Here is a 27292-nt window from a genome sequence, read left to right as displayed (position 1 = left end):
AAATAATGCAATTGCATGACAATTTCTTTTTTTGCTACATTTAAATAGAACAGTGAATCATCGAGAATTTCTCATTTACAGTATATGGGACAAAAGTGGGCGTGTAAGCTCCGCCCAGAGGTGTTGGCTTATGAGGTGTGACACATTTGAGCTGGATACAAACTAGAGCTGACTGAGAGGCTCCGTCAGTGTTCATCACATAAGCAGACAGGACACCTTTCTGTCAGGTAAGATCTTTCACTGTTCATCTCTCTATGTGGGTTTACCTCGCCTGGCTTCTTTTAAATTTAGCGTTATCTCACTGACTTTAGTGTGTAACTCCATATGAGTCTGTATCAAGCTATTAAGTGCTAATTTGCAGCTTTTAGCAGGTAAGCAGAACAATGCATGTAGAAAACTCTATCAGCATTGGAGCGAAGTGATCTGGCTATACGTTTTTTGTAAAGATCTATTAGGCTATTTACATCTCTTCAGCTTTCAACTTTTACACCAAGGAGACATTTAGCTAATTTTTACATTAGTTATAGATTCTTAACTTTTCATGCAATTGTAACACCTGATCCTGCCTCTTTAGCTTGTTTCACATGTAGCGGAGGACCGTTACCTCTGAGAAGACTTCATGAATATTTCCGTTATATTTGTAACCTTGTCATCTATTTATAGTGATCAGTCTTTTCTTGCATGCCAAAATGGTTCAATTTTTTAGACCTGCCTCTACAGGAGACACTTAACCCGGTTATATGACCAAACTGAAAATGTACTTAAGGTTGATCTATGGTAGTTGCAACAAAATGGTTCTGCTTCATTTGAGAATAAGAGAGATACTTCATAGAGGATACTGTATCTTTTTTACAAGTGCCTTAATAATACAACCATACGGTCATATCTTCTGCAATAAGTCACTCAGGATGACACACCAGTTCCCCACGCTCTCCGAGTCTCAGAAGAGGGAGCTGCATGAGACAGCTCTACGCATAGTTTCTCCAGGGAAGGGCATCCTGGCTGCAGATGAGTCTGTGGGTCTGTAGCACTTGCTTGCTTCCTTCAATTCTGCAGTGACAATAAAAAGCTGTCCGGTCTAAAGAGTGCATATAAACATCTTGCGTGCATCTCACCTGTAATATGTTCACCGCAGGAAGCATGGCCAAGCGGCTGGCCCAGGTCGGAGTGGAGAACACAGAGGAGAACCGCAGACAGTACCGGCAGATTCTCTTCAGTGCAGACGATCGCATCAACGGCTGCATTGGAGGGGTGATCTTCTTCCATGAGACGCTGTACCAGCACACTGATAATGGTGTACCCTTTGTCAAAATGATCAGGGACAGGGGTATCCTGGTTGGAGTCAAGGTGAGGCAGTTTAGTATGAAATTAAAGAATTTATAAGAATTAACCTTAAACATTATAAGTAGATTACAATGCTGTTATTTCTTTATCTCTTACAACTCAGGTTGACAAGGGTGTTGTCCCCCTTGCAGGAACTTGTGGAGAAACCACCACACAGGGTCAGACAAAAACATCTTTGGTTTAGTAAACTATTTCACTTATAGTCATTTCCTCTATGAAATGATTTCTACTTTTCTATCCAACCTCCTCCACAGGTCTGGATGGATTATCAGATCGTTGTGCACAGTATAAAAAGGATGGAGCTGTCTTTGCAAAGTGGCGCTGTGTCCTCAAAATCAGCGACGCCAATCCATCTAAACTGGCCATTACAGAAAATGCAAATGTTCTTGCACGCTACTCCAGCATCTGCCAACAGGTCAGACTCAGGACTCAGTAACGAGTAGATTGTCTATTTATACTGTATTTATGTGTTATTCTGATTTCAATTCCTGGCCAGCACGGCATCGTGCCCGTCATAGAACCTGAGATTTTGCCTGATGGAGATCACGACCTGAAACGCTGCCAGTACGTCACTGAGAAGGTGGGTTTCTTTCTTCCCCATGTAGGCTACTGCATGTGCAAGGTTGTGTGAAGTTGATGATACAGGGCTAGTGAGTGAACGCTGCTGTCTGTGTGGGGGGACAATGTGTGGAGTACAGGTCCTTGCTGCTGTGTATAAAGCCATGTCGGAGCACCACGTGTACCTGGAAGGCACTCTCCTCAAACCCAACATGGTGACACCTGGACACAGCTGCTCCACTAAGTACAGCCCAGAGGAGGTTGCCATGGCCACTCTCACCGCCATGCGCCGCACTGTTCCCCCAGCCGTCACAGGTAAGCCAAAAACGCTGTTGTGTGTGTCTGAGGAGGATTAAGCGAATATACCAAATCTGCTGAGGCAAAGGTTATGTCATATTTTCTTTTTCCCCGCAGGCGTGGCGTTTCTCTCAGGCGGTCAGAGCGAAGAGGAGGCCTCTGTCCACCTCAATGCCATCAACAACTGCCCTCTGTCCAAACCCTGGGTCCTGACTTTCTCTTTTGGCCGTGCCCTTCAGGCCTCTGCACTCAGAGCCTGGAGAGGACATAAAGAGAACGAGAAAGCCGCCACTGAGCAGTTCATCAAGAGAGCAGAGGTGATTTTATTTTTTATTTTTTTTTTTACTGCGGATAAATAATGCATGCATGTAATCCTTAAGCACCAAGCAGAGTTTGTTTCCTGTTTTATGTTTGCTCCCTTGTTAAATGTCTCCTCTGTCCACAGGTGAACAGTCTGGCATGTCAGGGGAAGTATACAGGAGCTGATAACTATGGTGACCCTAACCAGCGTGCTTATGGATCCTGCTACGCATACTGAAGAGCATGAGAAGCCACGTTTCAGTTAGTGTTGTGTTCCTCCATTGCCAGAACAAAGACATATTAGAGAAGAATTGTACAGTAGATAATAGATACAATATTTCTGAAGATTGACACTCATGACGATTTTACATGAGAACAAGTGACAGCGTGTTCTTGCCTTGACAAATGAGGACAATCAGAATTTGGCCTTGGATGTTTCTAATGCATGTATTGAATGAAAGATACATATTTTACTTTTGTTATGGGTGTACAGTATGTTCCTGACTGTGACAGTGCCATAACTACAGCTTTAAAAACCTGCACTTACTTACAAATACTGATTGCCATGTAAATTTCATTTTGGCTGCAGAACAATTATATTAGTTTATAATACAGCACAGTTAATTGAATAGTACGAACAGCTGAACTTCTGAGGTAGTGTATCCCCCACATATTAGGTGGAAATTATGCAAGTTGTTGAAAGCTTCTGTGTCTGTTAGAAAGAGAAAGAGGGTGTGCATGAGGACTTATGTGTATAGTTTTACTATTTATTTAGCAGTTACCATGGAAAATTAGAAATATTGCAGCAGAGTTAGCCACGTGCTAATTTTCATCTGCAGTCCCTTGGTAGAAAGTACACTTAGCACAACAATAAAATACACTGAGTGTGATTATAGTGTTGTGATTGTCTAGAGTAATCTCGGTGTCTGAAAGTCTGAACGAACATACTGTAGTTCAATGTAAGCATTCAAACAATAAAACTGTCTTCAGGTAAATTCTGGTGTGAATATTGATTTTTGTGTTCCTCAAAACTTATATGACCAGGCTATAAAATAATCCACAGTTAATTACATGTTTTTTTTATATATTGTGCAAGAATCTATTGCCCTGTTAATAAATGTGTAAATACGGCAAGTTTTCAAAAGTGAACATTGGATACTTGGGACAACAATAGGACTATATTTCTTGTCAAAAGTACTTTTAATGTTATGCAAACCTTTATTATGGGTTATGAAGCAGGTCCTCTATAGACTCTAGAACCCAGTAAAGTTGTTGCACTGATAATAAGATTATTTGCAAAATGTTGAAATAGCATAGCAGCTCAAGCTTTTCAATAGTGTCATATGATAGAATCACTTTGTAGAAGCTGCTAGACTTCTCTTTATGACTAAGTCTGAATAAACGAGACCTTATTGCAGTAAATATCCAAAGTGCTTGTTAATTACTTTACGAAATTATAAATCGTCAGTGGACAAAATGTCTAAACAGGAAAGTCAGAAGTAACAGCATTTAAAACTATAGACAGAGAATAAACCACTACATCTAGCCAGCTGTACCTGCAAGTTAAAACACTTAACACCTATATCATCATAATTATAATTGTCAAATAGAAATCTAAGCTATTATAAATATTCGTATTGTCAAGGTCAAGGTTTATTTATTAGTAGCCTACCAGACGGTAAATTTAGCTATTGTGCAGCAATCCCCCCCCAAAAAAAAAAAAAAAAAAACAGCCATCATGACAGACCAATCACACAATAGAAGAACAATACAATCATCTGTCATAGAAAGGTGCTTTAACATCTCCCTGGATCTAATATGAACAAGGTTACCTTGTGGCCTTACTATTCAGCATTACAATTCTGTGGGTGAAAAGCTACTTCCGTGCTGTTTTGTCCTACCCTTGGGGACCACAAAAAGACAGCCAGAACGAAGGAGCTGGAACTCACCATGCGGTGAACGGGTGTGAGGAGTCATTAAGAACAGAGCTGCTTCACGCTGCAGCTGTGTGTCAGAGGGCTGTCATTGTGAGTTGAGGCTCCCCAATTAGCCTATCAGCCCATTTGATAACTTGTTTCAGGGAATTTTTGTCCTGTGACAGATTACCAAACCAGGACACCAGGGCAAGATAACACAAACTCAATAAAAGCTTGATAAAATAGGGTAATCAATATCAGAACAGGACAGTTTCTGAAGGTAAAACAAACACTGATGTCCCTTCTTACACACTGCTTCACAATTCTTGTTAAAAGTCAGTTTGGCATCAATGACAGTCCCAAGATATTTGTAGCTCTCCACACACTGACTCACAACTGTGAGATCAGGGTTTGGAGTCTGTGTCCTAAAATCAATAATCATGTCCCATGGCTGGATTCATTATTGTGCAACAAACTCACAATAACATACAGTTTGCACATCTGCAAATGTTAAATGTGCCTGTTTTCATAAACACTCTTGCACATGTTTGTGTAGAGGATAAAAAGTAAAGGGGAGAGAACACATCCCTGAGGTGAGGTGAACATGACTCAGATAAAATGCCATTCACTTTGACTATGAAGATTATGGCTCAGTTCAAAGTGCTTAATAGGCCTTGTGGCTAATATTTGAGGTTGAAGGGTGTTAAAAGCTGATAAAATTCAGTCTAAAATGGGGTTTGTTCCCCTCCAGATGTTTAAATAAAAGGTTTAGCAGGGTAAGTGTGGCATCTTCAACGCCTCTGTGTGCCGTGTAAGCAAACTGCATAGGGTCAAGTAAGTGCATAGCCTACGCTGTCCTCCCAATAGTTCTGACTTGACAAGTTTTTCAAATAATTTCATTAAGAGAGGTGAGGGCGACCAGTCTAAAATCATTCAGAGTTTCAGGTCTGTTGACGTTAAGAACAGGGATAATCTCTGCTTGTTTCCACAACCTGCACTTTTTGCTGACTCAGTGACACATTAAAAATGGCTATTGTAGGCTACCAACTATTTAATGTAGGCCTACCTATTTGAAGTTGCATTTATTATTTATCCAAACATGAGCACAATTGTTAGCCTATTAGTGTTAGGCCTACATGTGCATTTGTTTTTAAAACTTTGGCTAGGCCTACTTCTCTCACAAAACAGCTAATAAATATTTACCTGTCTTCAATCAACTTTGCTGCCTATCTTTATTTGTAGGCTATCCTCTGAAAATTGTTCTTTACGCGCAGTCATTTGAAACAAACAAATGACTAGTAACAGAATTGAGGCGGGCAACGGATAACTTGTAGCCGCATAAATGTTTAATTTAAACGGGTTTTTTTTTACAGTCTATGGTTGGACCTCAAATGTAGTTCTAATATGTTGCCCATGTACAGTATCAATTTTTTATCAATATGATTGATCTATTTTTGTAGGCCTATTGTATTGTATTTTTGGCTTATTTTGTAAAAATATCAAAGAAATGGCTGATTGTTATCACTGCACCTGGTGAATTGGCGGACTATTTCGTACGGCGGATGTGTCCCGTGTGGCTGCAGTGTTTCCGGTGTTCATGAATGCCTCGGTAAAGGAGCGCGGTTCCTGAAGAAAAACAGGAGTAACAGGCTCCGCGTCGAGAGCGTTGTCCGCACGGAGACGAACCTGCTGCCGAGTGTCACAGAAAGCGGCGGCGCCTTCCTCTGGTTTGTTTTCCTCCTTCCGTCGGACGACGCGCAGCCGCCTGGAGCCTGATCTCAGCGTGCCCCCACCACCGGCAGAGAGAGAAGAAACCTTACCAGCAGCAGCGAAGCACTAGCTCAAGTCTCGGTCTGTCCGTTAGCAGCAGCAGCAGCGATGTCGGGTGTAGTGCGAGGCCCTGCTGGGAACAACGACTGCCGGATTTACGTGGGAAACCTGCCCCCAGATATCCGCACGAAAGACGTGGAAGACGTGTTCTACAAATACGGAACCATCCGAGACATCGACCTGAAGAACCGGAGAGGTGGCCCGCCTTTCGCCTTTATTGAGTTCGAGGACCCCAGGTAAGGAGCTAGCGACGCTAGGCTCGTTAGGCCAGAGCAGCGCCATTGTGTGGCTCACCAAGGCGCGGGCTACCGCAGCACTCACGGGCGCAGACTAAACCCTGGGCTCCTTGCACCATGCTCCAGGGGCGAAACGTGGTGTGTATGTGCGCTTTCGGTTTCGTCTTTGCATACCACTCGTACTTGGTGAAAATCGTCTGTACACCCCATTGAAAAAGCTGTTTTTGTGCTTTTGTTTTTATCACGTCCCAAATGTTCACGCGAACACCCACTCTGCTTTGTTTCTGTCCTGCACTTGTTAAGTTCCGCCAGTGCTCACAACTTTACGCTTGATTTGCAGCGTTCAGCCTCCGCCAGGGTGCTTTTCTTTGCAACCACGGAAGGTGCAAACTGGTTACTTTTATTTTTCTTCACGTGTGGATATGCATTGCTCAAGTTGTGTGCACGTCTGCAAGGCGGATTAGGGAACCAGATGAAGCTAGCCGCCAACATGGCTGCGCCGTCCGTGCCCGCATTCTCCCTGCATACATGTGCATCTTGAACCCTGCAGCCCGCCGTGTGTTAATGTTGAAACTATTGCTTTTTGTTGACAGGGACGCCGACGATGCCGTCTACGGACGTGATGGGTATGACTACGATGGCTACAGACTGCGTGTGGAGTTCCCTCGTAGCGGCCGGGGCTCCAGAGGCGGTTTTGGAGGGATCGGCGGGGCTCCCAGGGGCAGATACGGGCCTCCATCCAGACGCTCCGAGTACAGGGTCATTGTGTCGGGTAGGTACACTCAGTCACTCAGTTTTTTATTATAGGAGGCGGTGCCCTGCTGGACTGCTGCTAATGTTTTGCTTGTATGGCGGGAGTTGTCTTTCTGGAGTTAACTTGTAGTGATGAGCTGCAACAATGTTCAATGTTTATTTTGGCTCTACATTCAGTGCATTCAAGTTTGGACATTAGTGAAAGGTTAGACGTGGATCTTGCAGACAGCCACTAACGAGTAATTTAAGCATTTATTCTTTCACATGTACCCCAGATCAATGCAAAGAGTCTTCCTAATTTAGAGAACAATGGCTCTTCCTTTTCATTGAAATGTGATATGGCTTGCAGTTAAGTAAGAGTTGACAGCATGTAATGCAGGTCAATGTTTTTACTAGTGGTGTAGAATGAGATGGGAAGATGTATTTTTTCCCTGATAACCCTAACAAATTATACTGCTGTCTTATTTTATAAGCTGAATGTAATACTTATTCATTTCAAAGGGACAGTGCTCATTAGGAATACATGTAAATGAGCCAGACTTGTCCTTGAAGACTCATTTTCATGTGCTGTCCCCAGTGTGATGTTCTAAAAGCACCCTATAAATAGAACAAATTCATGTGTACCACACAATAAATATGCACTATAGTTGGCCCGCAACCAACTATTATCTGGATTTAAGACAGCAGTTGGGTTTATTTGAGTTGCTACAATGTTAAAAGGTCAAGTATCATTTTGTCCAGCAAACACCAAAATGTTGATTTTACTATCACAGACTGGGAGGGCAGAAAATTTGATCAACTGAAACCAGATAATTTTGCATTCAGTCAGAAATGACATGAAACGATTGAATGATTACCATGAAAATTGAAATTATGTAGTAGTTTATCAAGGAATAATGTCATCCTTGCACTAAAGTACAAAACACATCCTCAGTAATAAATGCCGCTGCATAACACTCTTACAAGCTATAGTATAAAAACAACGGCATGGCTTGAAAAACCTTTTACTAAATGTTAAAGCTACACTTTACTCACGCAGGTCTGATACATGTCAATGAGGGATGCACATTTTGAATTTTTTTCTGAGTGATAACAAACGCTCGTTACCCGATTATTAACTGATAAGATTACAACGCTTGCGCGGGTGATCACTTTTTCTTTTCTTTTTTTTGCCGTTAAACACACACGTGTGCTGCAACAGCTGATCAGCATCACATCCATTGTGCTTTGTCTCAGCTGATCGTGCTCATATGGAGGTTATATCGTCTAATGTTTAACTATTTTTATGCAAAGTGCAGCCAAACACCAGACTGAAGCGAGAGGAACAGCAGATTGAGGCTCCTCTGTGGAGCTGCAAGTGAACCAGCTGGAGAGCACAGCGAAGTCCTCCTTTTCTTTTTTTGCACAGTGCTCTTACAGGTGATGCACATCTATGTCTGTGTAGGAAACATTTGTTGTCTGAGCTTCCTTCATGGGGGCTGCGCTGCACATAGGTTATTGTCAGTCCTCCTGTGTAACTTTTTGCTGGGAAATATGACTGCAGGCACGTGGAAGTCTGCACGTGTCGACACGCCCCCATGAGTTGACAACATAAGGAGCAAATTTTTTTTTTTTTTTACTTAACCTTAAACGGTTAATCATGTGCATCCCTAATGTCAGTATTTCATGCATACAGCAGGGTTCCTACGCAAGTATGGAAAGTATGGAATAATATGGAATTTGATTTCATACATTTCCAGGTCTTGAAAAGTATGGAAAACGGAAACTAATGTATGGAAATATATTTATCTTAATACTTATCTGGGTTTGGTCTTATTCACATTATTACTTTGTAGCCTATGCGCTATTGTACCTAGCTACAATATCCTGGAAATGATTTGGTTTCATAATGGCATACAAATTCAGAATAATGAAAACAAATGATTAATTGCATGCTTTATTAACGTGAAACACATCTATTTACTCAAATGTCACAAATTATTTTTAAAAATTTTTACTGAGACACTGCAAAAACTCAAAATCTTTCCAAGAATATTTGATTTGTCTTATTTCTTGTCAAAATGTCTCATTTCTAGTCAAAACTAATCTCTTTCCACTTAAAATAAGACTCGTCACCTAAAAATTAACTTGTTTTTAGATCATTTTCACTTGTTTCAAACAAATTTTCACTCGAAATAAGTAGAAAAATCTGCCAGTGAAAGCAAGTTTTTTGTGCTTGTAATAGAAAGAAAAAACTTGCTCCACTATCAGATTCTTCTACTTATTTCAAGTGGAAATCTGCTTGAAAGAAGTAAAAAGTGTCTAAAAACAAGCTACTTTTTATGTGATGTGTCTTATTTTAAGTAGAATGAGATTTGTTTTGACTAGAAATTACATTTTGACTAGAAATAAGACAAATATTCTTGGTAAGACTTTGAGTTTTTTGTAGTGGAAATCCGGAAATTAGGGTCTGGAAAAAGTATGGAATTTGGAAATTTAAAATGTGTAGGAACCCTGATACAGGGTGCGAGCTCATGGCATGTCTCACTTATCTTTCGCTCATGGCATGTCTCACTTGTCTTGCAGGGCTCCCTCAGAGTGGCAGCTGGCAGGACCTGAAGGACCACATGCGCGAGGCAGGCGATGTGTGTTACGCTGACGTTTTCAGAGATGGAACTGGGGTTGTAGAATTTGTGCGCAAAGAGGACATGACCTATGCCGTTCGAAAGCTGGACAACACCAAATTCCGCTCGCATGAGGTATGTGTACTGATTTGATTAACTGTCATGGATAATGTTTCTTTGCTGTGTCGAGGTGAGTACTCAAAAGGAAATGCCACATGTTTTGAAGCACAACTGGCTCATTTCCTATTTCCACCAAGGGAGGAATGTTGTCTTTTCAATGTCAAGTTTTCTTGTGTCTGCCAGGGAGAGACTGCTTACATTCGTGTGAAATTAGACGGTCCCCGCAGCCCAAGTTACGGAAGATCACGCTCCCGCAGCCGTGGCAGTCGGAGTAGGAGCCGCAGTCGGAGCGCCAGCCGCAGTCGCAGCAATTCCCGTGGTCGTGGCAGAGGATCCCCCCGCTACTCGCCTCGTCACAGCCGCTCTCGCTCCCGTTCCTAAACCTTTCTACCACTGATGTTTTGCCCTTTTGATGTACACCCCCTCTCCCCCTGTTTTTACCTCTCATGAGTTTCTCCAGATGTCTGCTATTGATTTTTAATTTTTGCATTTCATGTCCCGGTGTCCTTGTGGATGATCTTGGTATGTAGATGTACCCTTCCTTTGCCCCCCACTCTTTCCCCACCCCTCTCCAACTGCTTTGTCCTCTTGTTTTCTCCCTCTCTCCTACCTGTCCTCTCAATTTTTGCACCATTAGGAATTGTGCTGTGTTGTACTTCAAAAATGTTGAGTTGGTATGAAATACACTCAATGTTTTTGCAAGTATTGAAAATTGAGTTTTGTTTCTTTTTTCTCTTTTTTTTTTAAAGAATTAGCTTCTCGTTGGATATGTTGGGTGGGCTGTTTTGATGGGGAGCCCATTGCTTAACTGTATTTTACCCTTGTGTCTTCCTTTAGACATCTGAAGAGAAGGATTAAAGTGATTTGGAATAAAACCATTGTGGAGCACATTTCATTTGTATGGTCAGGATAGGACATCTAATTGAGGAGCAATCAGGTCGAGGCAATGGTACGCTTCATATTCCATAAATTGAACGTTTTGATCGGTTGCCATATCATGCATGTCATATTTAACAAAGCCATATGTGCTGTACTTTGTTATATATATGAAATATGAAATTTTGAACATGCTACTCTGGCTTGTGACAGATTAAGCAGTCCTAGATCAAGTGTTGTGATGTAAGTGTAACATCTTTGCTGTCAAATGTAAAATTCTGAAATCACTACTTTGTTGCAAAAGCGTCCCACTTTTAACTTAAATGTCCTCAAATGTTTTAACTTCAGGGAGTGATAGTTTTGTGGCTTTTTTTTTTCTTGATCTGACATGAGTGCTCAACATGGAAAAATTAGGCCCAAAAATCTTGACATTTTATTCTAACGGTCTGCCTCTGATTTTCTTCCTGGTATTTCAAGGTTTTGATTGGAGGAGTGGCTCAGTGGATCCCAATCCTTGGAGCTGGATGAGTGGATCGATTAGGGAAGGGATAGGCAAGGATGGATGCTCGGAACGGGATCAGTTTTCCAGGATTCAAATGAGTTGATTACAGAACTAAAAAAAAAACGGGGAGTCCCAGAGCAACTTTTTTTTTTCCTATTAGGCCCTCCCCCTGCCTATCTTTAAAGTTTTTCAGTGGTAATGGCTTTATTTTACAAGAAAACGAAACTGAGGACCAGGAAGTTGGATCAAAGGATGGAATCGTAGATGCCTGGTATGAAGCAAATAATTAAAAAAATTGGGGCGGTTGGGAAGGGGTATTATTTGGGAGTAGTTTGTATGTTTTATTTTGCTTAATCTTACTTTTTCTCTTAGCATTTTCAATAAAACATTTGGAAAACAAGGACACTTGGTTTGTGTTTATTTGAAACATAAACCCACATGAACTATCAGACTGACATCTATGCATGAACCAATTTAAACCATTGCAATTAAAGCTACAGCAGGGTTGCTATAAGCACAGAAACTTGAAAAACAAAACACGAGGAATTTACAAATAGGATTGATATGTTTATATATGTGTGTGTGTGTGTAAATGTTTAATACATATTGCAGAAAACGCACACCAATATAACAGAGTGTAGGTGTATTATTCAAAGCCCCGGTGTGTAAGCTGTGGCCGATGAGACATACGGCCGACAGATACCTACCTGCAGCCAAGGTCTCGTTTCCTTTTAGCCCACAGTCGGTGGTGGTGGTGGTGTATACTGTGAATGATGCATTGTGGGATGAAATAAGATGCCGGCAGACAGGAGCTGGAGAAAAACGCTTGCAACACACGGGAGGCTGCGGCCCAGCCAATGGCAGGGTGCAGCATACAGCAGAGGGGCGGGGAGCTGGCGGAGAGAGCACAGCAGAGAGCCAACCTACCTACATGCTTATTGTGTAAATCTTTAAAAAGCAATTAGCCGCAGCATCATCTAAACCTCCGAACCCACGACCGGCTGAAACTCATCCCCGCAAAGTAGTGTTTGCTGTTCGCTGGAGAAAAGGTGAGTGGCGGGTTTCAATGATCTGAAAGAAACTGACTTGCATGTCTTGACACATTTCTGATTCGACTTTCTCCTATGATGGTGAGCTTTCACTGGAGGTCTTTACACATTTCGGTGGCCAGTGTATGTAGGTTGTATTGTCACTGTAATAGGCGTGTTGAGCTTGTAGCCTACAGATAAAGTAGACATATTTTTGATACTTTTGATCCTGGCTGATGCAGAAGCTGTTTTTTATCGGTAAGTGATTTAAGCCAAGTAATTTAACTCCACCTGTATCAAGTTTCACAGCCAATCTATGCAACGCTCAGGTCGTCGTCTTGTTAAGAATGGAAAAAAAACTAGTATAAGTTAATGGTTGTGAATGAGTGCGACTGGTAGAAAAAGCTGTGGGCCAGTCTGCTGCGTGTGACTGATGTTTGCGATGATCCGGGTGGCCTAAACCATCCCCATCACCACGTGCGGTGTTAATTTTCAGTGCAGTACGTCCGAGTGAACGTGCGCCTTCCTCCCTCTCCCCCCCCCCCCAGCAGGCATCATCATCATCATCCTCAACCATGACTGACAGGAAAGCTGTGATCAAGAACGCGGACATGTCCGAGGACATGCAGCAGGACGCCGTGGACTGTGCCACCCAGGCCATGGAGAAGTACAACATAGAGAAGGACATTGCAGCGTACATCAAAAAGGTGAGACAGGATGGGTGAGACAGATGGATCCAAGGGAGCTCTGTGAGCTTACATCAGTGGCACATGATCTGCAAATTCAGAGCCTTTTTTATTCTCTGATCTATTTTTGGTCAGTGTGAAGACAAGGCTCTTATGATCAGGGCCGTAGCCAGGATTTTTCTATTTCAGTGAGCCGTTGAATTCTCAAGCCCCCCACCCCCTCAAAAAGCACCACCACCACCTCGCAAACACAACAAAAAGAAGGTCTCCACAGTTTTTCAAAGTATTTACATTATTCATGTTTTCTATAGCAGTACAAAAAGTCTAAAAATCCTAGGACCGGCCCAGAAAACATCAGTTGTACAAGTTTTTATCAGTAGAGTTCCCCAACAGCTAGAGCTGAATTCATTAATTATGTAGGCTCAGTAGATTATCAGCAGCTGCTTGAATATCAAAAGGTATCAAAACCTTGCTGGGTCCACCTTGTTGTGGAGTATTCATTGCTCACATCTGGCTTTGTCATTATAGTAAACTTAAAGGTAGAGTCTGTAGGATTTTCCTAAGAAAATATCCTGCTTAATCATAGTAACCTAGTTGGGACGTTTCTGGGCAGGGAGTCGGTGTGTTTTCCCCAGACAGTTTCTCCCAACTTAACAGCGTCCAGTTGTCTTGGTAGTAATAACAAATATTGAAAATCTGGAGGCCGAAGTGGAGACAGTTTCCATGTGAACAGCAGTTAAACATGGGTCAGTCCTGGCAACTGCAGTGCTGATGGGCTCAATTTGAATGTTGTGTTTACAAACTGCAACGGACAAACCTCTACCTTTAATATTTTTTACTATCTATGGAATAACACAGGCACTGAAAAGTTATCACGCTATCTGACTTTTAACACTTGAAATAATGATGCGATTCATTTAATTTATGCATTAGTAATGAAAATACAGTTTAATTATCTTTACATCACTGGTTTGTGTGCATTAATTTTGCACTTTTGTACTTTTTTCAGGAGTTTGATAAGAAGTACAACCCCACCTGGCACTGCATCGTCGGGAGGAACTTCGGCAGCTACGTCACCCACGAGACAAAGCATTTCATTTACTTCTACTTGGGCCAAGTGGCCATCTTGCTCTTCAAGTCTGGCTGAGAAGTTTCTGATGGGTGTCGAGGAGTTCTTCTCCCTGAACCTGATTTGGAAATGCACTGGTGGCTGATGTCTCCCATACACTAATAACGACATACCATAATGATGCAAAACCGGCCGTGCGCAATTGCATGGACTATACACTATTTAATATGTATGTTACAGTAAGTTTACTTTTTGATAGTTGCCATTTGAATGCAACTGAAGTAGTTTTTGTTGATGCTGTTAAATTCTAGGTTGTAAAAGATTTCAACGTGGCCCTTGATTGTATAATACAGGAAAGCTGTAGAATGTAGTGGTGCATCTGCTTTCCTTTACAAATGGCATGGCCAGACCCTCTTATGAGACTTATCAGTCAGTTTAGATGGTGAAGTCATACTGTGTGCACCAGTTAAACAGTTCATTATCAAGATATTAACCTGTGATCATGAAAAGAAGTTAGTTATTGTTATAAAACTGTCAGGCTCATGCGATGAGTTAGTTCACCTTGCAGCGTGAGTTCAGTCTATTACCGCTGTATTACCAATTCAAAGGGATTATGTTGTCTGGAGATACACATATAAAAACTTTTTCAATTTGGATTAAAAGCAAATCCCCAACAGAAGTGAAATTATAGCAGCCGGTTTCAGAAAAGATGTCACATCATCCAACACACTTGACATTTTGGAACCAACACGAGCCAGTGCAAGCATTTCCAGGGATGTTTAGTTTGTCAGTGCTTAAGTTTTCACTGTGAAGAACGACAGAGCAAATAAAGCTCACATACATAGACCTTAGCCTGTAATGTCCGAGTAACAACATACAGACCGGTTACCAGAATCTCCCAGCTCACCCACATAGATTTTCAGTCTTATAATCCTATGTTTCTGCATGTTTGGAGGATGATAAACATAATTTCTTTAACTGTCAGACATAAATTAAATCTCATCTTGGAGCTAAATAATTTGCGTTATTTAACTTTCACTTTTAAGTATGTAGATATTGAACTGAGCCAATGTGTGTCTTGTCCCAATAATTTCTATAAAGCAGCTTAAGGAGGGAGATTTAGATAGAAACATCTGCAGTCAACTCCATCCAGGCTACCAACGCCCCCGTGTTTCAGATGGTTGTGTCGTATTATGTGGCTTGTGAATTATTTCAAGTTGCATTATCCCCTTTATTTTTTGCATTGCCAGTGTACTGCCAGACAAACAGGAAAGAGTAAGCATTTGGTGTTGGGGCTTCTTATACCAACTGCAAGCAAGTGTAACTCTTGTCTTAGCACATTGATCTTGGGTTTTTAGTTCCTTATGTCGGTATAATTAGTTTGAAATTGCAATGCACAATGTTCAGATGTTGATAAAAGTGTGTACATTGGGAGGGCAGATTAGAGAGATTTAATCCATTGAGTTGGATAACACAAATATTGCTTGCTGTGTGGCAGGAGTGGAGTGTTTACTCAGATGTTTGCTCCCATGTTCCAGCTATGGGTGAAATGTGTGTCTCTCGCGTTAGCTCGGGTTGTTCTGGAGGGATGTCTTCCTAACTATTGTCAATGTAAACTGATTTAGTATTGTTTTCCTCTGGCATGTATTTTTGCTGTGTATGTGTAGGAGCCGTTCCAATGCTGTTAAATTTGCACAAAACGTGTGCCTGTCATTGCTCTCAACTGTAACCGGCTTGAGTACAATTGCACTTCATTAGAACTATCCAGTAGGTTGCTACAGAACCAAAATCGTATAAACTCGATAAAATAAAAATTAATTGTTGACTTATTACACTGTTGCTTTTTATTTTGTCAATGTACATTTTGCAGTAAACATTGATTATTTGATGCACAGAAAACATGTAGCCTACATTTTAGAGAACAAATTAGTCTAGTATTTTTACATGTAGGATATTGACAATTTTATTTCCTTGCATTAGAATAAATGTTTTGGTATGTCCTTACAGTAAGTACATCTCTATGAAATTGGCGGTAAAGTTGTAATAGTTGTATAACTTTGCGGGCAGACAAAATTGCTAGTTAACTAACTGCTGGCCAACTTAGCTCAACATGAAGACAAAAAATGAAATTCACATGATAAAAATAATACCCACTACCTCCATATTAAAATCCCCCATATAATGTGTTAAATCGTGTTTATCTCTAGTTGTTTCCATTCTTTGTGCTATAACCTAAGCTAATAGGCTGGCACTGCTTTATTTTTTTTTAAATTTATATTTCATACAAGCTAATCATTAGAGCGGTCAATTAAATTAACAATTAAATTGTGATTTCTGACCTTAAATACGATTGGAATATGATAGCAAATTATGCCAATTTAAAGCACAGTGGTTTGCATAACATTAGTGGTCAATGCAGCAGCTGCAATCGTGTGTGACTGCAGCTGGTAAGTGTATTAACATGAGCGAAAGTACTATATTGCTCAGCATCTTTTCATTTATAAAGGGTCCTTTTTTTCCAAGGTTACATAGTTTGGCCTTGAGTAATTTATAAAGCAACTCAGTATGCAGTCACTCTAGCTTCTTAAACATGCTGCTTTTATCTACACTGCAAACTGTTTGTTTAAGGATTATGTAGCTTTTGCTAGTCGTGCAGTTGCAAAATGTGACAAAGCTGTTAGAAAAGAAGACGAAATACAACAAAACACTGTACAATGTGAATAGCAAAGTATAAGAACATTATAGACTTCAGACATTAAGTCCAGGCATTAAAGCTATCAGGCACACAACTGAGGCTCAAGTGGACATGTGTGAATCCATGGTCCATAGCAACAGATGTGTGAGATCTTCACTCAGAGATGTGAAGGACAAACCATGTAACTGTTCCTCAAGTTGATGTGACACTGTGGTGCTCATCCATGTGACTCATTAAATGTTGTTAGAGGAGCTACAGGTCAGATTTACCATGAAAATACATCATAGGCCTTGTAGTAATGCCAATCCCGTTTTCACACTTCCCCATTTTTTTTGTAATTTCTTAAATGAATACAGATTTTTAATATTGAATTTGTTCAGACTCTACAGTTATACTTACACATTTCTACTGAATTTATTAAAGTTGGTTTTAATTTTGTTTGTCTTCGATATTGTTGTATGTTAAAAACAAATTCTCAGAATTCTTTAGCTTTCAATTTCCAATGGTAATATGACAAATTGCTTTACTTAAAATTGTAGCAATTAACATTGTGTAGACAGAGCATTCTGGGAAAAGCATAGCATTATTCTTTATTTGTCATTGGGAGTAGGCTTCTGGTTTTCCTGCTGAAATCAGTAGAAAGGAACACTAGTAGTTACTATAGAACTGAGGGAGCAGACAAATTAAAGGACAAGTGACTAATGAATTATTTCTAGAGACAGACTGAGGTCAAATTGAGTGAAATGAGATACTCTGTGGAGTTACCTGGGACAGTTTGCCCTAAATCTTAGAAAACAATTCTCATTTCTTCAGACTTCAGAAGCTTGAAAATTCCTTTTAACTCTTTAATGCGCTGGGATTTACATGTAGCTCCCCTTAGTGGGTAAAAAAGGCAGAATTAGTGAAATAAATAAAGAATCAAAGACTGCCATTCTCAAAAATACTGACGTTGCAAAAAAAAAAAAAATCTTCTGAAATGTGTATTGACTCACCCTTTAAACAGCTGTGCATCAGAGGCTGGTCTGCTCTTTCACCAACCTATCACTGATGTTTTACACTCTTGCTTTTTCCCATCAGCCTCTCCTCCCCCCACATATACTGTACCTGCCTGCTTTCTCTTTCATAGCCTCTGGCTGCCTTCATCCATCTTCCCACACAGAGCTGTAATTCATGCGTAGCACATTCACATATAGACCACACATAATTGGCCAGATGAAGACACTTACGCATGAAAGGTCTGTGCTACTGTATGACATTAAGTTTGATGAAGATTTTTTTTTTTTAATCAGTCGAGCTAAACTCTGAGCAATAGCATAACATTTACAAACTCAAACAAATGGATTTTCCCTCAGTGGAAATTTTGATGTCAAACCCATTTTTGTCAGATTCAAATTCAGCACAGACTGAGACTGATTCACATTCAAATCTCTGAATGATCTCAAAAAGACCCTTGTTATTATGATATATTTTTATCCATACCCTTTCAAAAGGCTCTTTTCAGCCCTTCACAGATTCAATCTGAAAAACATGTGAATAACCCGAATTGTACCAAGTAGACTGTTGTTTTGGCTCAGGCTGAAAATACCCTCCTGTTTTGTGTGGAGCGTGGCTCTCATTGATGCGGTGAATGTTTGTGCTCTGTAGATGCCTCATAGACTGTGAGGTGACCAGTGGGTGGACTTAACACTGGCATAACAACGAGGCAAATGAGTCACACTCAAACATCAGGGATGTCATTAAAAAAGGAAAAAAGAGTGGCACATATATGTTAATAACAGTAACTGGACACACGGCTCAAATGGCGTGTGGCGTTATTGTAACTGCATAAAAATCCTTGAAAATGAATATGTTTCTTTGCTGTTCAATGCATTTACATCGGAGGCTGGAGAAATATGTTGCATAAACTGTTAACGCACCACTCAACACATTTAAAACACTCTGACCCATTTACACTTTTGTTTTTAATATTTTTGTTTGTTTGGGTTCTCAGTGTTAAACGGATTGAGGTCATACTTTGTATCAAATTATCTGCCAGTAGCTTAGGCGTGTGTAAATGGCCGTAATCATAAATTAACTGGTTTATAAAAAAAATATAAATTAAACATACATTGATACAAGACTAAATTTTTCCACAATTATTTTTTATTTTTTATTATTTTTTGTCTTTGAGACATCTGGTAGCTGAATGAGGCAAATACCACATCACTGCAACTAGGGGTCCCTTCCTGGATGATGCACCTCTCTCCGTCTGGCCTTGTTCCTGTCTCAGTCCAGAACAGTAAGTCACCTTAGTCCTGTGTCTGTTTAGTGTTTTCTGACAAAAAACACACAAAATCACAATGTAATATTCAACACCAGTTTTAGCCCAGTTTGCCCAACATTGTGTTCTCCATAATAATAACCTATACCACAGTCAAATCTGGTGTGCATCAAGGCTTCACATGAGGTCATCTTCTCTTCATTGTATACTGTATGTTACCATAAGGAAACATAATATTATTCATTCATTTTTATCACCATGTTGATTATGTACAGTTGTACAGTGTATCTGAGTGAACCTCTATTAGTCTCTCAAATCTCCATGCATGTTTTTAAAATGAAGCTTTTTTTCCCCTTTTTTTTTTTTTAACCTTTAATCAGATTTTGATCCATGCATTCATTTCTTTAAGGTTTGATTAGTTTTCAGATGTGTTTTATTATTATTAGCACATTTATTTATTTATTTTTTACTCGTTTTTAACCAACACCAGTCATGTATAAATAGTCTGCTTATTGTCCAGAACATCTTAAAAATCCATACCAGAATCACAATATTTGATCACTGATCGCCACACAGATCTCAGTCTACAACATAAACAGCACACCTCCTACATTCTTCTGGTTCTGCCTACACATACATTCACAACATAGATGGTTAGATCGACTCAATGAAAAAAAAAACCCCCAGATAAGATAAGATAGGATAACATAAATGGCTCTCAACAGGCACTTATGTAAAGTCTTTTCTGTTGTATTTGTGTGTATAACTACTGAAACATGTTTCATAACCTAAGTGTTCAATATTGCTATTTAGAGTGAATATGACTAGAGACATTTTTTATGATGTTTTCATGTCATTGTAAAAAGAAAATGAACAAATTAACAAACAAAAAAGAAAAATGAGGTAAAGCAAATGTATTTATATAGTGCATTACACCTGTTGGACTTATATTCGGAGCATCTCTGAAAAGTATTTATGGCCCAGGCCATTAAGTGAATTAATGACAATAAGTAAAACTTTGACATTTGTCTGTAAAGTTGGCGATATAAATTAATTAAAAATGTTCCTGCACTCTAGAAAGTTAAATAGGTGATTTTTCCTGTCAATAGAGGACAGTCTCATTGCTGTGGTTGTGTTTTGTGCACTTCCACATTTTAACCACATGAGGGAAGCCTTTGACTTGATGACAAATCTCTCTGTTTTTCTGTCTCTCTCTTATCCAGCTGGATCTATATTGGTCTAATCCCTGTTGTATAACTTGGCCATACTTTCTAGAGCAGTCAGGCTTGATCTAATTTTTTACCAGACTCTTTTTGAATGTTTCTTCAGAAAAAGCCAAAAACAAAAAACAAACAAACAGTAATTGATAGTAAATAAAGCAAAAGTTACAGCTCAATGTTGTGAATATAAAATGTTCTTTATTATCTGCACAAATGAATGCGAAATATTTTGTAAGAATAAAATAATATAATAGTACCAGTCAAAGTTTGGACACCTTCTCATTTAGTTGATTTTCTTATATTTTTTATTACTTTCTACATTGTAGATTCATATGTAAGACATCAGAACTATGAATTACGGAATCATGTAGTTACCTACTGTATTTCTGTGTGGGTGGGAATGAGTTTTGGTATTATTGTATGAACTATGTCAATAGAAAAACAGGTTAAATGAAAACACTATATCAAAATGCTGTACCAAGCACAATTCATTACACAATTGTTGCCATGCAATGCTTACTTATTTTTCTTTATTCACACTAATGGCTCGGTAAAAAAAAAAAAAAATTCTAATAGTTAGTGACTAGATTGGATGTGAGATCAACAACAAAACAACAACATTTCTGTGTATCCCTCTCTTTACCCACAGTGGAGCACTCTGATGGGTATGAGAGTTTGCATGCTTACAGTCTGTGCTTTGTCCTTGTGCAGGGCACCCAGAGGTGATTTGGTTCATAAATGATCATGCCCGGTCTGCTTTGCTGCACCAGAGAACAGTTTGTTCTAATGGTTTCCTCCAAATGGATTCCAGCCATGAAGGTTTGCATTGCAATGCGGGAAGTGCTGAAGCAGTCACCCTGCGCAGTTTCACTCAGGTGTGGTATCGCTCATATGCCATTAGCCTCATTAATCGAGCCATTCTGAAGATTAGAAAGGTGGGCCTCAGTGGGGAGGAATTTCGCTGTGACTGTTGGTATGACAATGTACACATAAAGTTCATTAGACTGGCTAGAGAGCTGTGCACCAGAGAGGAATATTCTCTGGCACCAATGCTGCCCTTACACAATTTCATATCTCAGAAACAACATATCGGCACACAGAAGTACATAACGCTCAGTTTTAACACCATTCCACATCTTAGCAAACATCCTGCATGACTAAATGAGGTGCAGGTTAAAGGTTGAAATGGCTGCCTTTCATGGGCCGCAATATTTTTATGACCCCGTCTGCTCAGACACTAAATGATCAACGTAAAATTGAGTGCCTTGATTGAGTCCTAATCAAAAAAGTGTCAGAATATTCAGGTGCTTTAAGGTAAAATGTGGCCAAATCAGTGCGATTGTCAGTAACCTGGAAACCTGGAATCTATTGACATAAAGTCACCATTTCTGTCTTTCACTCCCACAAACCACCTTATCTGAGCCAAACCCTTTATGGACCATCACCTTGTAATCCTGCACCTTTACAACCCATGGTGTGCGCTGCTGTCAAGGATAAGGTAATCAGCTTATCATAAAGACTTGATTTATAAAACTGGTATGCAATAAGGGCATCTCAGTGATTTAGACCGTCTTTGATATCTTCCAAAGAAGTCGTCTTGGTTTCTCCCATTAAAACTACCAGGAATTCGGTTACACCCTATGAAAAAATTCACAATCACAAATAAGGACAAAGATTTGACAAAGACAAAGACTTTCTCTCATTCACTATACATTAATTATTGTATTAGTAAAGTGTGTGAAAATCAAACTTCTGTGAGTTCCTGATCCAGGTCATGTACTTGAATGAGCAACGCGAGGACGGAGGAGAGTGAGACTTGTTTCGGTACTTTCTTGCCTTATCTCAGATCATATCCCAGCACTGAAGGCATGTGATGTTGGGCAATAAGGCCATAAAGGAGGGCAACGCTTTATGAGACGGACTGTGAAACTCCAGGTTCACTGACTGGGCTGCAGGGGGGCTCCTGCACTGCCTTCCTGCAAAGACGTTAACTCCAATCTATGCAAGTGGTAGTTTCTGCCACTGGAGATGGATGTTCTACCTTCCCCCCATTTCAATTATTTCGTAGGAGTCATGTTTATATCTTGTGGCAAGACAGAATACGGAACATCAAACACCTAATTAGAAGAACATAAGGATGGGATAATAGGATAGATCTATGAAGAATGTTGTATTTCTATTTCCATTTCTATTTCCTTTTGCGTAATACTACTAGTAATATCAACAATAACAGAATACCTTTAATAATATATGGATCAGGTCTGCCTCAATGTGTTCCAATCCCGGGGTCATAGCCAGGCTTTCGGAACCAGCAAAGGGGAAAAGGGGGCTGAATAATGAGACAGTTTGGCCTGGGGAGACTTTTCGCAGAACTTTTTTTTTTTCATGAACACTTAAAATTCTAAGGGCCTTGGTTTTTAAGAGTTGAGCTGAACCATTTTACAATAAAGTATATGTTGAAGGGATTGGCAGGAAAAGAAAGGCTGCATATGTCCACCACATTTGAAGGAGTCTCTGAAATAGGACCGCTGATACAATTGGTCTTCAAATTTAGCCTCTGAAGGACATGGCCACTGAATGGGGACAGAGGCTTATGTGTTAGGATCTAGTTAGCCAGCTTGAGTTTATGTAAATTAACTAACTGTCCTTGGGCTAGGTTTTAGTGTAGCTCATTTAGTTAATTCACATATCCTTTACTTTTAGTTTATTAATTTTCAGTTTAGTCTTGCCCCGCAATTTAGTTAGTTTGGCTTAACCCATTACGTTTACGTTAATTGAATCTACTTTGGCTCATTTGGATGGCTTTAATAACCTCGTATCATCATGTAAATTGATACACAGATCAATGATGGTGACCTCTTACATCTGACGGGGTGTCGTCCATTGGGGCTGGCAAAATGCCTCTATAGCGCCCTCTTGAAATAAAAAAATGCTTGTATGCTTGTAGGCTTGTATGCTTGTAGGCAATCTCGCTCATGTCGCCCCCGTGTGGAAACAGGAAATGCAATATTTTTACATTGCCCTTGTGCGATTTGCTCGAAAATTCACATATGTGATGAGCCCCTGAACGCACCTGCCCACTTGAATTCGCTCCTACCGCCCCCCTGGTGGATGAACCATCAACTTGTCATAACTCCTTCTTGCATTGTCCGATTTGCTCGAAACTTCACTTTTGTGATGAGGGTCCACCAAGGGGGCAGTTGTCGGTCTGAGAAGTGAAGCTCACTTCCGCGTTCAAAAAACTGCAATCCCCTCGGCTGTCGCTGGGGGCTGGTGTCAGAAGGGAGCATTCCCCATAGACCCCCATGTTAAAATTGCCGACTTTACATCCTCAATAAACATGATCAAAGCCTGGTGTCATCACGTTTTTTGGTCTCAATCGATAGTTTCTACCCCCGCACACACTCTGAGGGGGGGGGGTTTAAAAAAAAAACTCTACCGTTTTACTATTATTAGGTTAAAATTCTCGCCAATTAGGGCGGGCCAGTGGGTGGGTTCTCGTCCGGTAAATCCAACATGGCGTTGTTCAGGCCGCCATATTGGAGTCACAAAAACGACTCCCCAAAACCAATGGGTGACGTCACGGGTGCTACGTCCATATTTTTTACAGTCTATGGGGTCCGCCCCTAAATGCATCTGCCCACATCTGGTTTGCGTCCCCTGGTGGATGAACCATCAACTTATCCTAACTCCTTCATGTATTGTCCGATTTGCTCCAGACTTTACAGGTGTGCTGAGGTTCCACCACTGAGCACACCTACCCACATCTGGTTAGCGCCCCCTGGTGGTTGAACAAAGCATTGTGTTTTTACGCTCCTACCAGGTTCTTTCTCCTGTCATGTTTTGTGCCACAGGCCCCCCACAGTGGCATTTCATTTTTTTTCCTTTTTGTTAGGTATGCTCAGTTTAAATTATTACGTAGAATAATCAACACATTGTCATCAACTATTATCGTGGATAAATGCGGTTTTATATAAAAAAATCTTGATTCAGTTGAGTATTTTGGGATTCCTCATATTTTTCATATTCTTCCTCCACCAAAAATGTTTCACAGCGAGGGTCTCCTCCCTGCAACACACCATAATCCTGTTTACAACAAAGCTGTGCAGGTGTTGTCAGACAGGTATTTGATGAGGTTTAGATTGCCCCAACAGGCTTTTAAAGCTGTTATAAAAGTGACTTTATTTGATTGCTGTTGTCTTGCTGTCCCTGACTCGATTCAAGGTTTGTTTGAAGACAAAGCAAAAAACAAAGGACTAGTGGAGGTATTTGGATGTGTGTCCGTGTGTGCGTGTGTGTGTGTGTGTGTGTGTGTGTGTGTGTGTGTGTGTGTGTGAGGAAGGGGTGGCAGCTTAAGACTGAGAGGGTCATGTAGAGGGTTTGGTGAGGGAGGTCTGAGGAGGTCAGGGGGGCGAGGAAGTCACACAGGTAGGGGACACTGATATAGGCGGTGGGACTGTGCAGTCACCATGTCTCAATCTACAAACCGATCCTGCATGACTGGTCTTGGGCAACTGCTAATGGCCCCCAATTACAGTTTCTCTGTCCTCCAGACAGTAACCAGTGTGGCGTGACCTTCTGAAATGAGTCTTCCTCACAGCTGCATGGCAACAACTGCTACACTGGAAGAGCCAGAGGACTTCATTTTAGGTTTATTTTGATATGCTAAGAATGGAGAATGAAAAGTCAAATATTTGAGCCACACTGATGCTTGCTTAAAATATTTTAAGTCCCTACAGATAGTATATATAAAACCTGGCTAGTTTCTATTCAGTCTTTGAGATCATTGAAGTGTATGGTTATGTAGTCTGTGTTGCAATGTAAATGGAGTAAAAGTAAAACAACGTGGACCTAAGTGGTGGGAAACGAGCAGAGAGAGGGTCTGAGGTGGAAAGGTCAAACTGATGTTTCACTGTGAAGCCACTCAGGGACATTTTTTTCCATCAGGATGCCTCCTGTGGTCGGGGTTAATGTGGTGTTGGAGGGACAGAGATGTGCGGATGAATTAATTTTAGGGATGAGCAGAGGAGCGTGGAGACAGAGGGCCAGAGTCCACTGGTGGACAGGGTGGGGGGTGGGTGGATGGGTGGGGGGTAGCTCTGGAAAATGGGTTTCTGAGTGCAGATCTGTTGGCATCATCTCAAGTTTACTACACTGTCATTTTAATCTTCCTGAACTTTGAACATCATGGTGATCAGCACCATGTCAAATGTCTTCCAAAGTTGAGTGTTGCCAGTTTTTTTAAAGGCAGTTTTCTGGACAATAAATAACTTAGAGGTGACAGACAAATGCACTTAGTGATTTATGTAAAAGTTGGTGTTTCAGAAAACTTGAGATTCTTCACAAAACTATTTTCAGTCTGGGTTTTCAAAATGAACCAGCTCTGAACAACTGGTGTTATTTTCTTCTGGCCTTCATAAAATAAGTAATCTCTGTTTGTAAGCAAGCGGCAACCTCTCAGGCTGAAAATTCGATTCAACCAGGAAGTACCGAAAACTGCACTTCTTTAAATGTCCCCTTGAATCTGCCTCCAAAACTTGAGTGAATCCCCATATGCTCCGGTGTTGAAACGACAAAGTTTACAGCAGAAAAAAAACAAGTTTACAACTTGGAACCAAACCTCACTCGTTTAAATTTTATTAAGGCTCAAAGTTCTGCAGAATTGAAGGCGTGTTGGGAATGACAGTAGTATGAGCCTATGCCTGCCACAAGCCGGCATACAGATGTCTCAGCTCCACAAGCAGCCCTCCTCTTTACCCTCCTCTGTATTAGCCACAAGTTTGGCACTGCCAGGTACCTGCAAGATGGTGATGTCAGAACAGCTCTTAAGAAATCGGTGCGTGACATAATGGAGACTATGTCCAGCTTTATTTACAGTCCATGCTTGTGAGCCATCACAATTAAAGAGTTACTTTTTCCCATGTTATTGCTGTGGCTCCATGGACAGCTACATCACTCTCTCTGTCCACCATGCGGATATAAACTGAAACACAAGTCATTAGATCTATTGTCTATTGACATTATATTTTCTGCAGATATTCGAGCTGATTTGATCCTGATCCTGTGACCTTTCCTCCACCATCATCTTGGGGTTAACAGTTTTGACTTTTAGTGAAATGTTAAGATTTTGTACTGACGTTCGTCGTTCTTATTGTTTTTGGCAATTTCCTGAATTGTCCTCTTGTACCACCATGATGTTGCTTTTGTGAAATTTCAGGCCAAGTGTTGGACAGATTTCTATCTAGACAATTTTGGTGTTCTCTTAACTTTACCGTTTGTTTGATTTCCATTTTCATGTTAGAACCATCAGCTCGTCAAAAGTTCCATTGCCACTCTTATTAGCCTCAACTATACTTTGTCTTTAGTGCTAATTTATATCACATTATACCTGCTCAATCTCGGCATGTTATAGTTAGAAGTTTCAATAGCCAGTAGCCACACCAGATAGATGGCATGAATTTGTTTGTTTGTTTTTATTGTGTATTTGTAGCAATTTGTTGCTTACCAGACATCCAAACAAAGGAACTGAACTCAATTGTATTTTGATAAAACTACAAGCAGCCACTCTGCCAACAGTTAATTCAGGTCTGGTAATTATGGTTTAAGCCATATGCCATGAATGTGGTGTTCATTCAGCCTCTCAGTGTTGCTGCAAACGTTTAGATTCTTTTTGCTTTGACTAATATGAAAGATTTTTCAAGTCCTCAAGACAAGAAGTGAATATGTCTGTCTGGAATATAGCAATTCTTCCTTTCCATCTTAAATATGTTGTAGCCACTCAGTAATTAGGAGCTACTGAAGTGGATTAACCTCTGCAGAATAACTTGATCATAATTTAACTAAATCTCATGTGGGTTTAAGTTTACGGAAATAGAGTCATATCCTGATGACTACAAGGTGGGGACTGTAGGTGCTTTAAGCAATCATGGGGGGACATGACAGACGCCATGGTTGACTGAGTGTGAAGCTTTTCTCTTTACTCATGAAATAATAGATAAC

At 40.4% G+C, this 27292-nt stretch overlaps 3 protein-coding genes across 5 annotated transcripts; all 3 read left to right on the top strand.

Moving 5' to 3' along the window:
* The first annotated feature begins 856 nt into the window (after positions 1 to 856).
* LOC146976381 (fructose-bisphosphate aldolase C-like) lies at positions 857 to 3494 on the top strand. Its single transcript, XM_085796133.1, has 8 exons — positions 857 to 1020; positions 1136 to 1347; positions 1448 to 1502; positions 1599 to 1759; positions 1841 to 1924; positions 2043 to 2217; positions 2317 to 2516; positions 2645 to 3494. Exons 1-8 carry the CDS (start codon positions 909 to 911, stop codon positions 2735 to 2737), a joined length of 1092 nt encoding a protein of 363 aa, XP_085652259.1. The 5' UTR covers positions 857 to 908; the 3' UTR covers positions 2738 to 3494.
* A 2559-nt stretch (positions 3495 to 6053) lies between these two features.
* srsf1a (serine and arginine rich splicing factor 1a) lies at positions 6054 to 10832 on the top strand. Of its 2 annotated transcripts, XR_015037492.1 has the most exons (5): positions 6054 to 6481; positions 7075 to 7253; positions 9800 to 9972; positions 10141 to 10479; positions 10795 to 10832. XR_015037492.1 is itself a non-coding variant. In XM_085796132.1 (4 exons), exons 1-4 carry the CDS (start codon positions 6294 to 6296, stop codon positions 10336 to 10338), a joined length of 738 nt encoding a protein of 245 aa, XP_085652258.1. In that variant the 5' UTR covers positions 6054 to 6293; the 3' UTR covers positions 10339 to 10832. The 2 variants fall into 2 exon arrangements, 1 of the variants encoding a protein (XP_085652258.1); XM_085796132.1 differs by having other exon boundaries at positions 10141 to 10832.
* A 1280-nt stretch (positions 10833 to 12112) lies between these two features.
* Positions 12113 to 15950, top strand: dynll2a (dynein, light chain, LC8-type 2a). 2 transcript variants are annotated; one of them, XM_085796130.1, is made up of 3 exons: positions 12113 to 12384; positions 12912 to 13070; positions 14059 to 15950. In XM_085796130.1, exons 2-3 carry the CDS (start codon positions 12939 to 12941, stop codon positions 14194 to 14196), a joined length of 270 nt encoding a protein of 89 aa, XP_085652256.1. In that variant the 5' UTR covers positions 12113 to 12384; positions 12912 to 12938; the 3' UTR covers positions 14197 to 15950. The 2 variants fall into 2 exon arrangements, with proteins under 2 accessions (XP_085652256.1, XP_085652257.1); XM_085796131.1 differs by having other exon boundaries at positions 12215 to 12384; positions 12915 to 13070.
* The last annotated feature ends 11342 nt before the right edge of the window (positions 15951 to 27292 follow it).

The sequence above is a fragment of the Trachurus japonicus genome, chromosome 13 (assembly GCF_045865225.1).
Source record: "Trachurus japonicus isolate A0001 chromosome 13, Traja_1.0".
Classification (NCBI taxonomy): domain Eukaryota; kingdom Metazoa; phylum Chordata; class Actinopteri; order Carangiformes; family Carangidae; genus Trachurus; species Trachurus japonicus.
This window is presented reverse-complemented; position numbering and strand designations above follow the sequence as displayed.

Bases quoted from the DNA above. Each gene is read 5' to 3' on its own strand.
- dynll2a (XM_085796130.1), top strand. From the start codon at position 12,939: ATGACTGACAGGAAAGCTGTGATCAAGAACGCGGACATGTCCGAGGAC. The intron at 13,071-14,058 runs GTGAGACAGGAT...TACTTTTTTCAG, and splicing joins TTGCAGCGTACATCAAAAAG to GAGTTTGATAAGAAGTACAA.
- LOC146976381 (XM_085796133.1), top strand. From the start codon at position 909: ATGACACACCAGTTCCCCACGCTCTCCGAGTCTCAGAAGAGGGAGCTG. The intron at 1,503-1,598 runs GTCAGACAAAAA...CCTCCTCCACAG, and splicing joins TGGAGAAACCACCACACAGG to GTCTGGATGGATTATCAGAT. The intron at 1,925-2,042 runs GTGGGTTTCTTT...TGTGGAGTACAG, and splicing joins GCCAGTACGTCACTGAGAAG to GTCCTTGCTGCTGTGTATAA.
- srsf1a (XM_085796132.1), top strand. From the start codon at position 6,294: ATGTCGGGTGTAGTGCGAGGCCCTGCTGGGAACAACGACTGCCGGATT. The intron at 6,482-7,074 runs GTAAGGAGCTAG...TTTTGTTGACAG, and splicing joins ATTGAGTTCGAGGACCCCAG to GGACGCCGACGATGCCGTCT. The intron at 9,973-10,140 runs GTATGTGTACTG...TGTGTCTGCCAG, and splicing joins CCAAATTCCGCTCGCATGAG to GGAGAGACTGCTTACATTCG.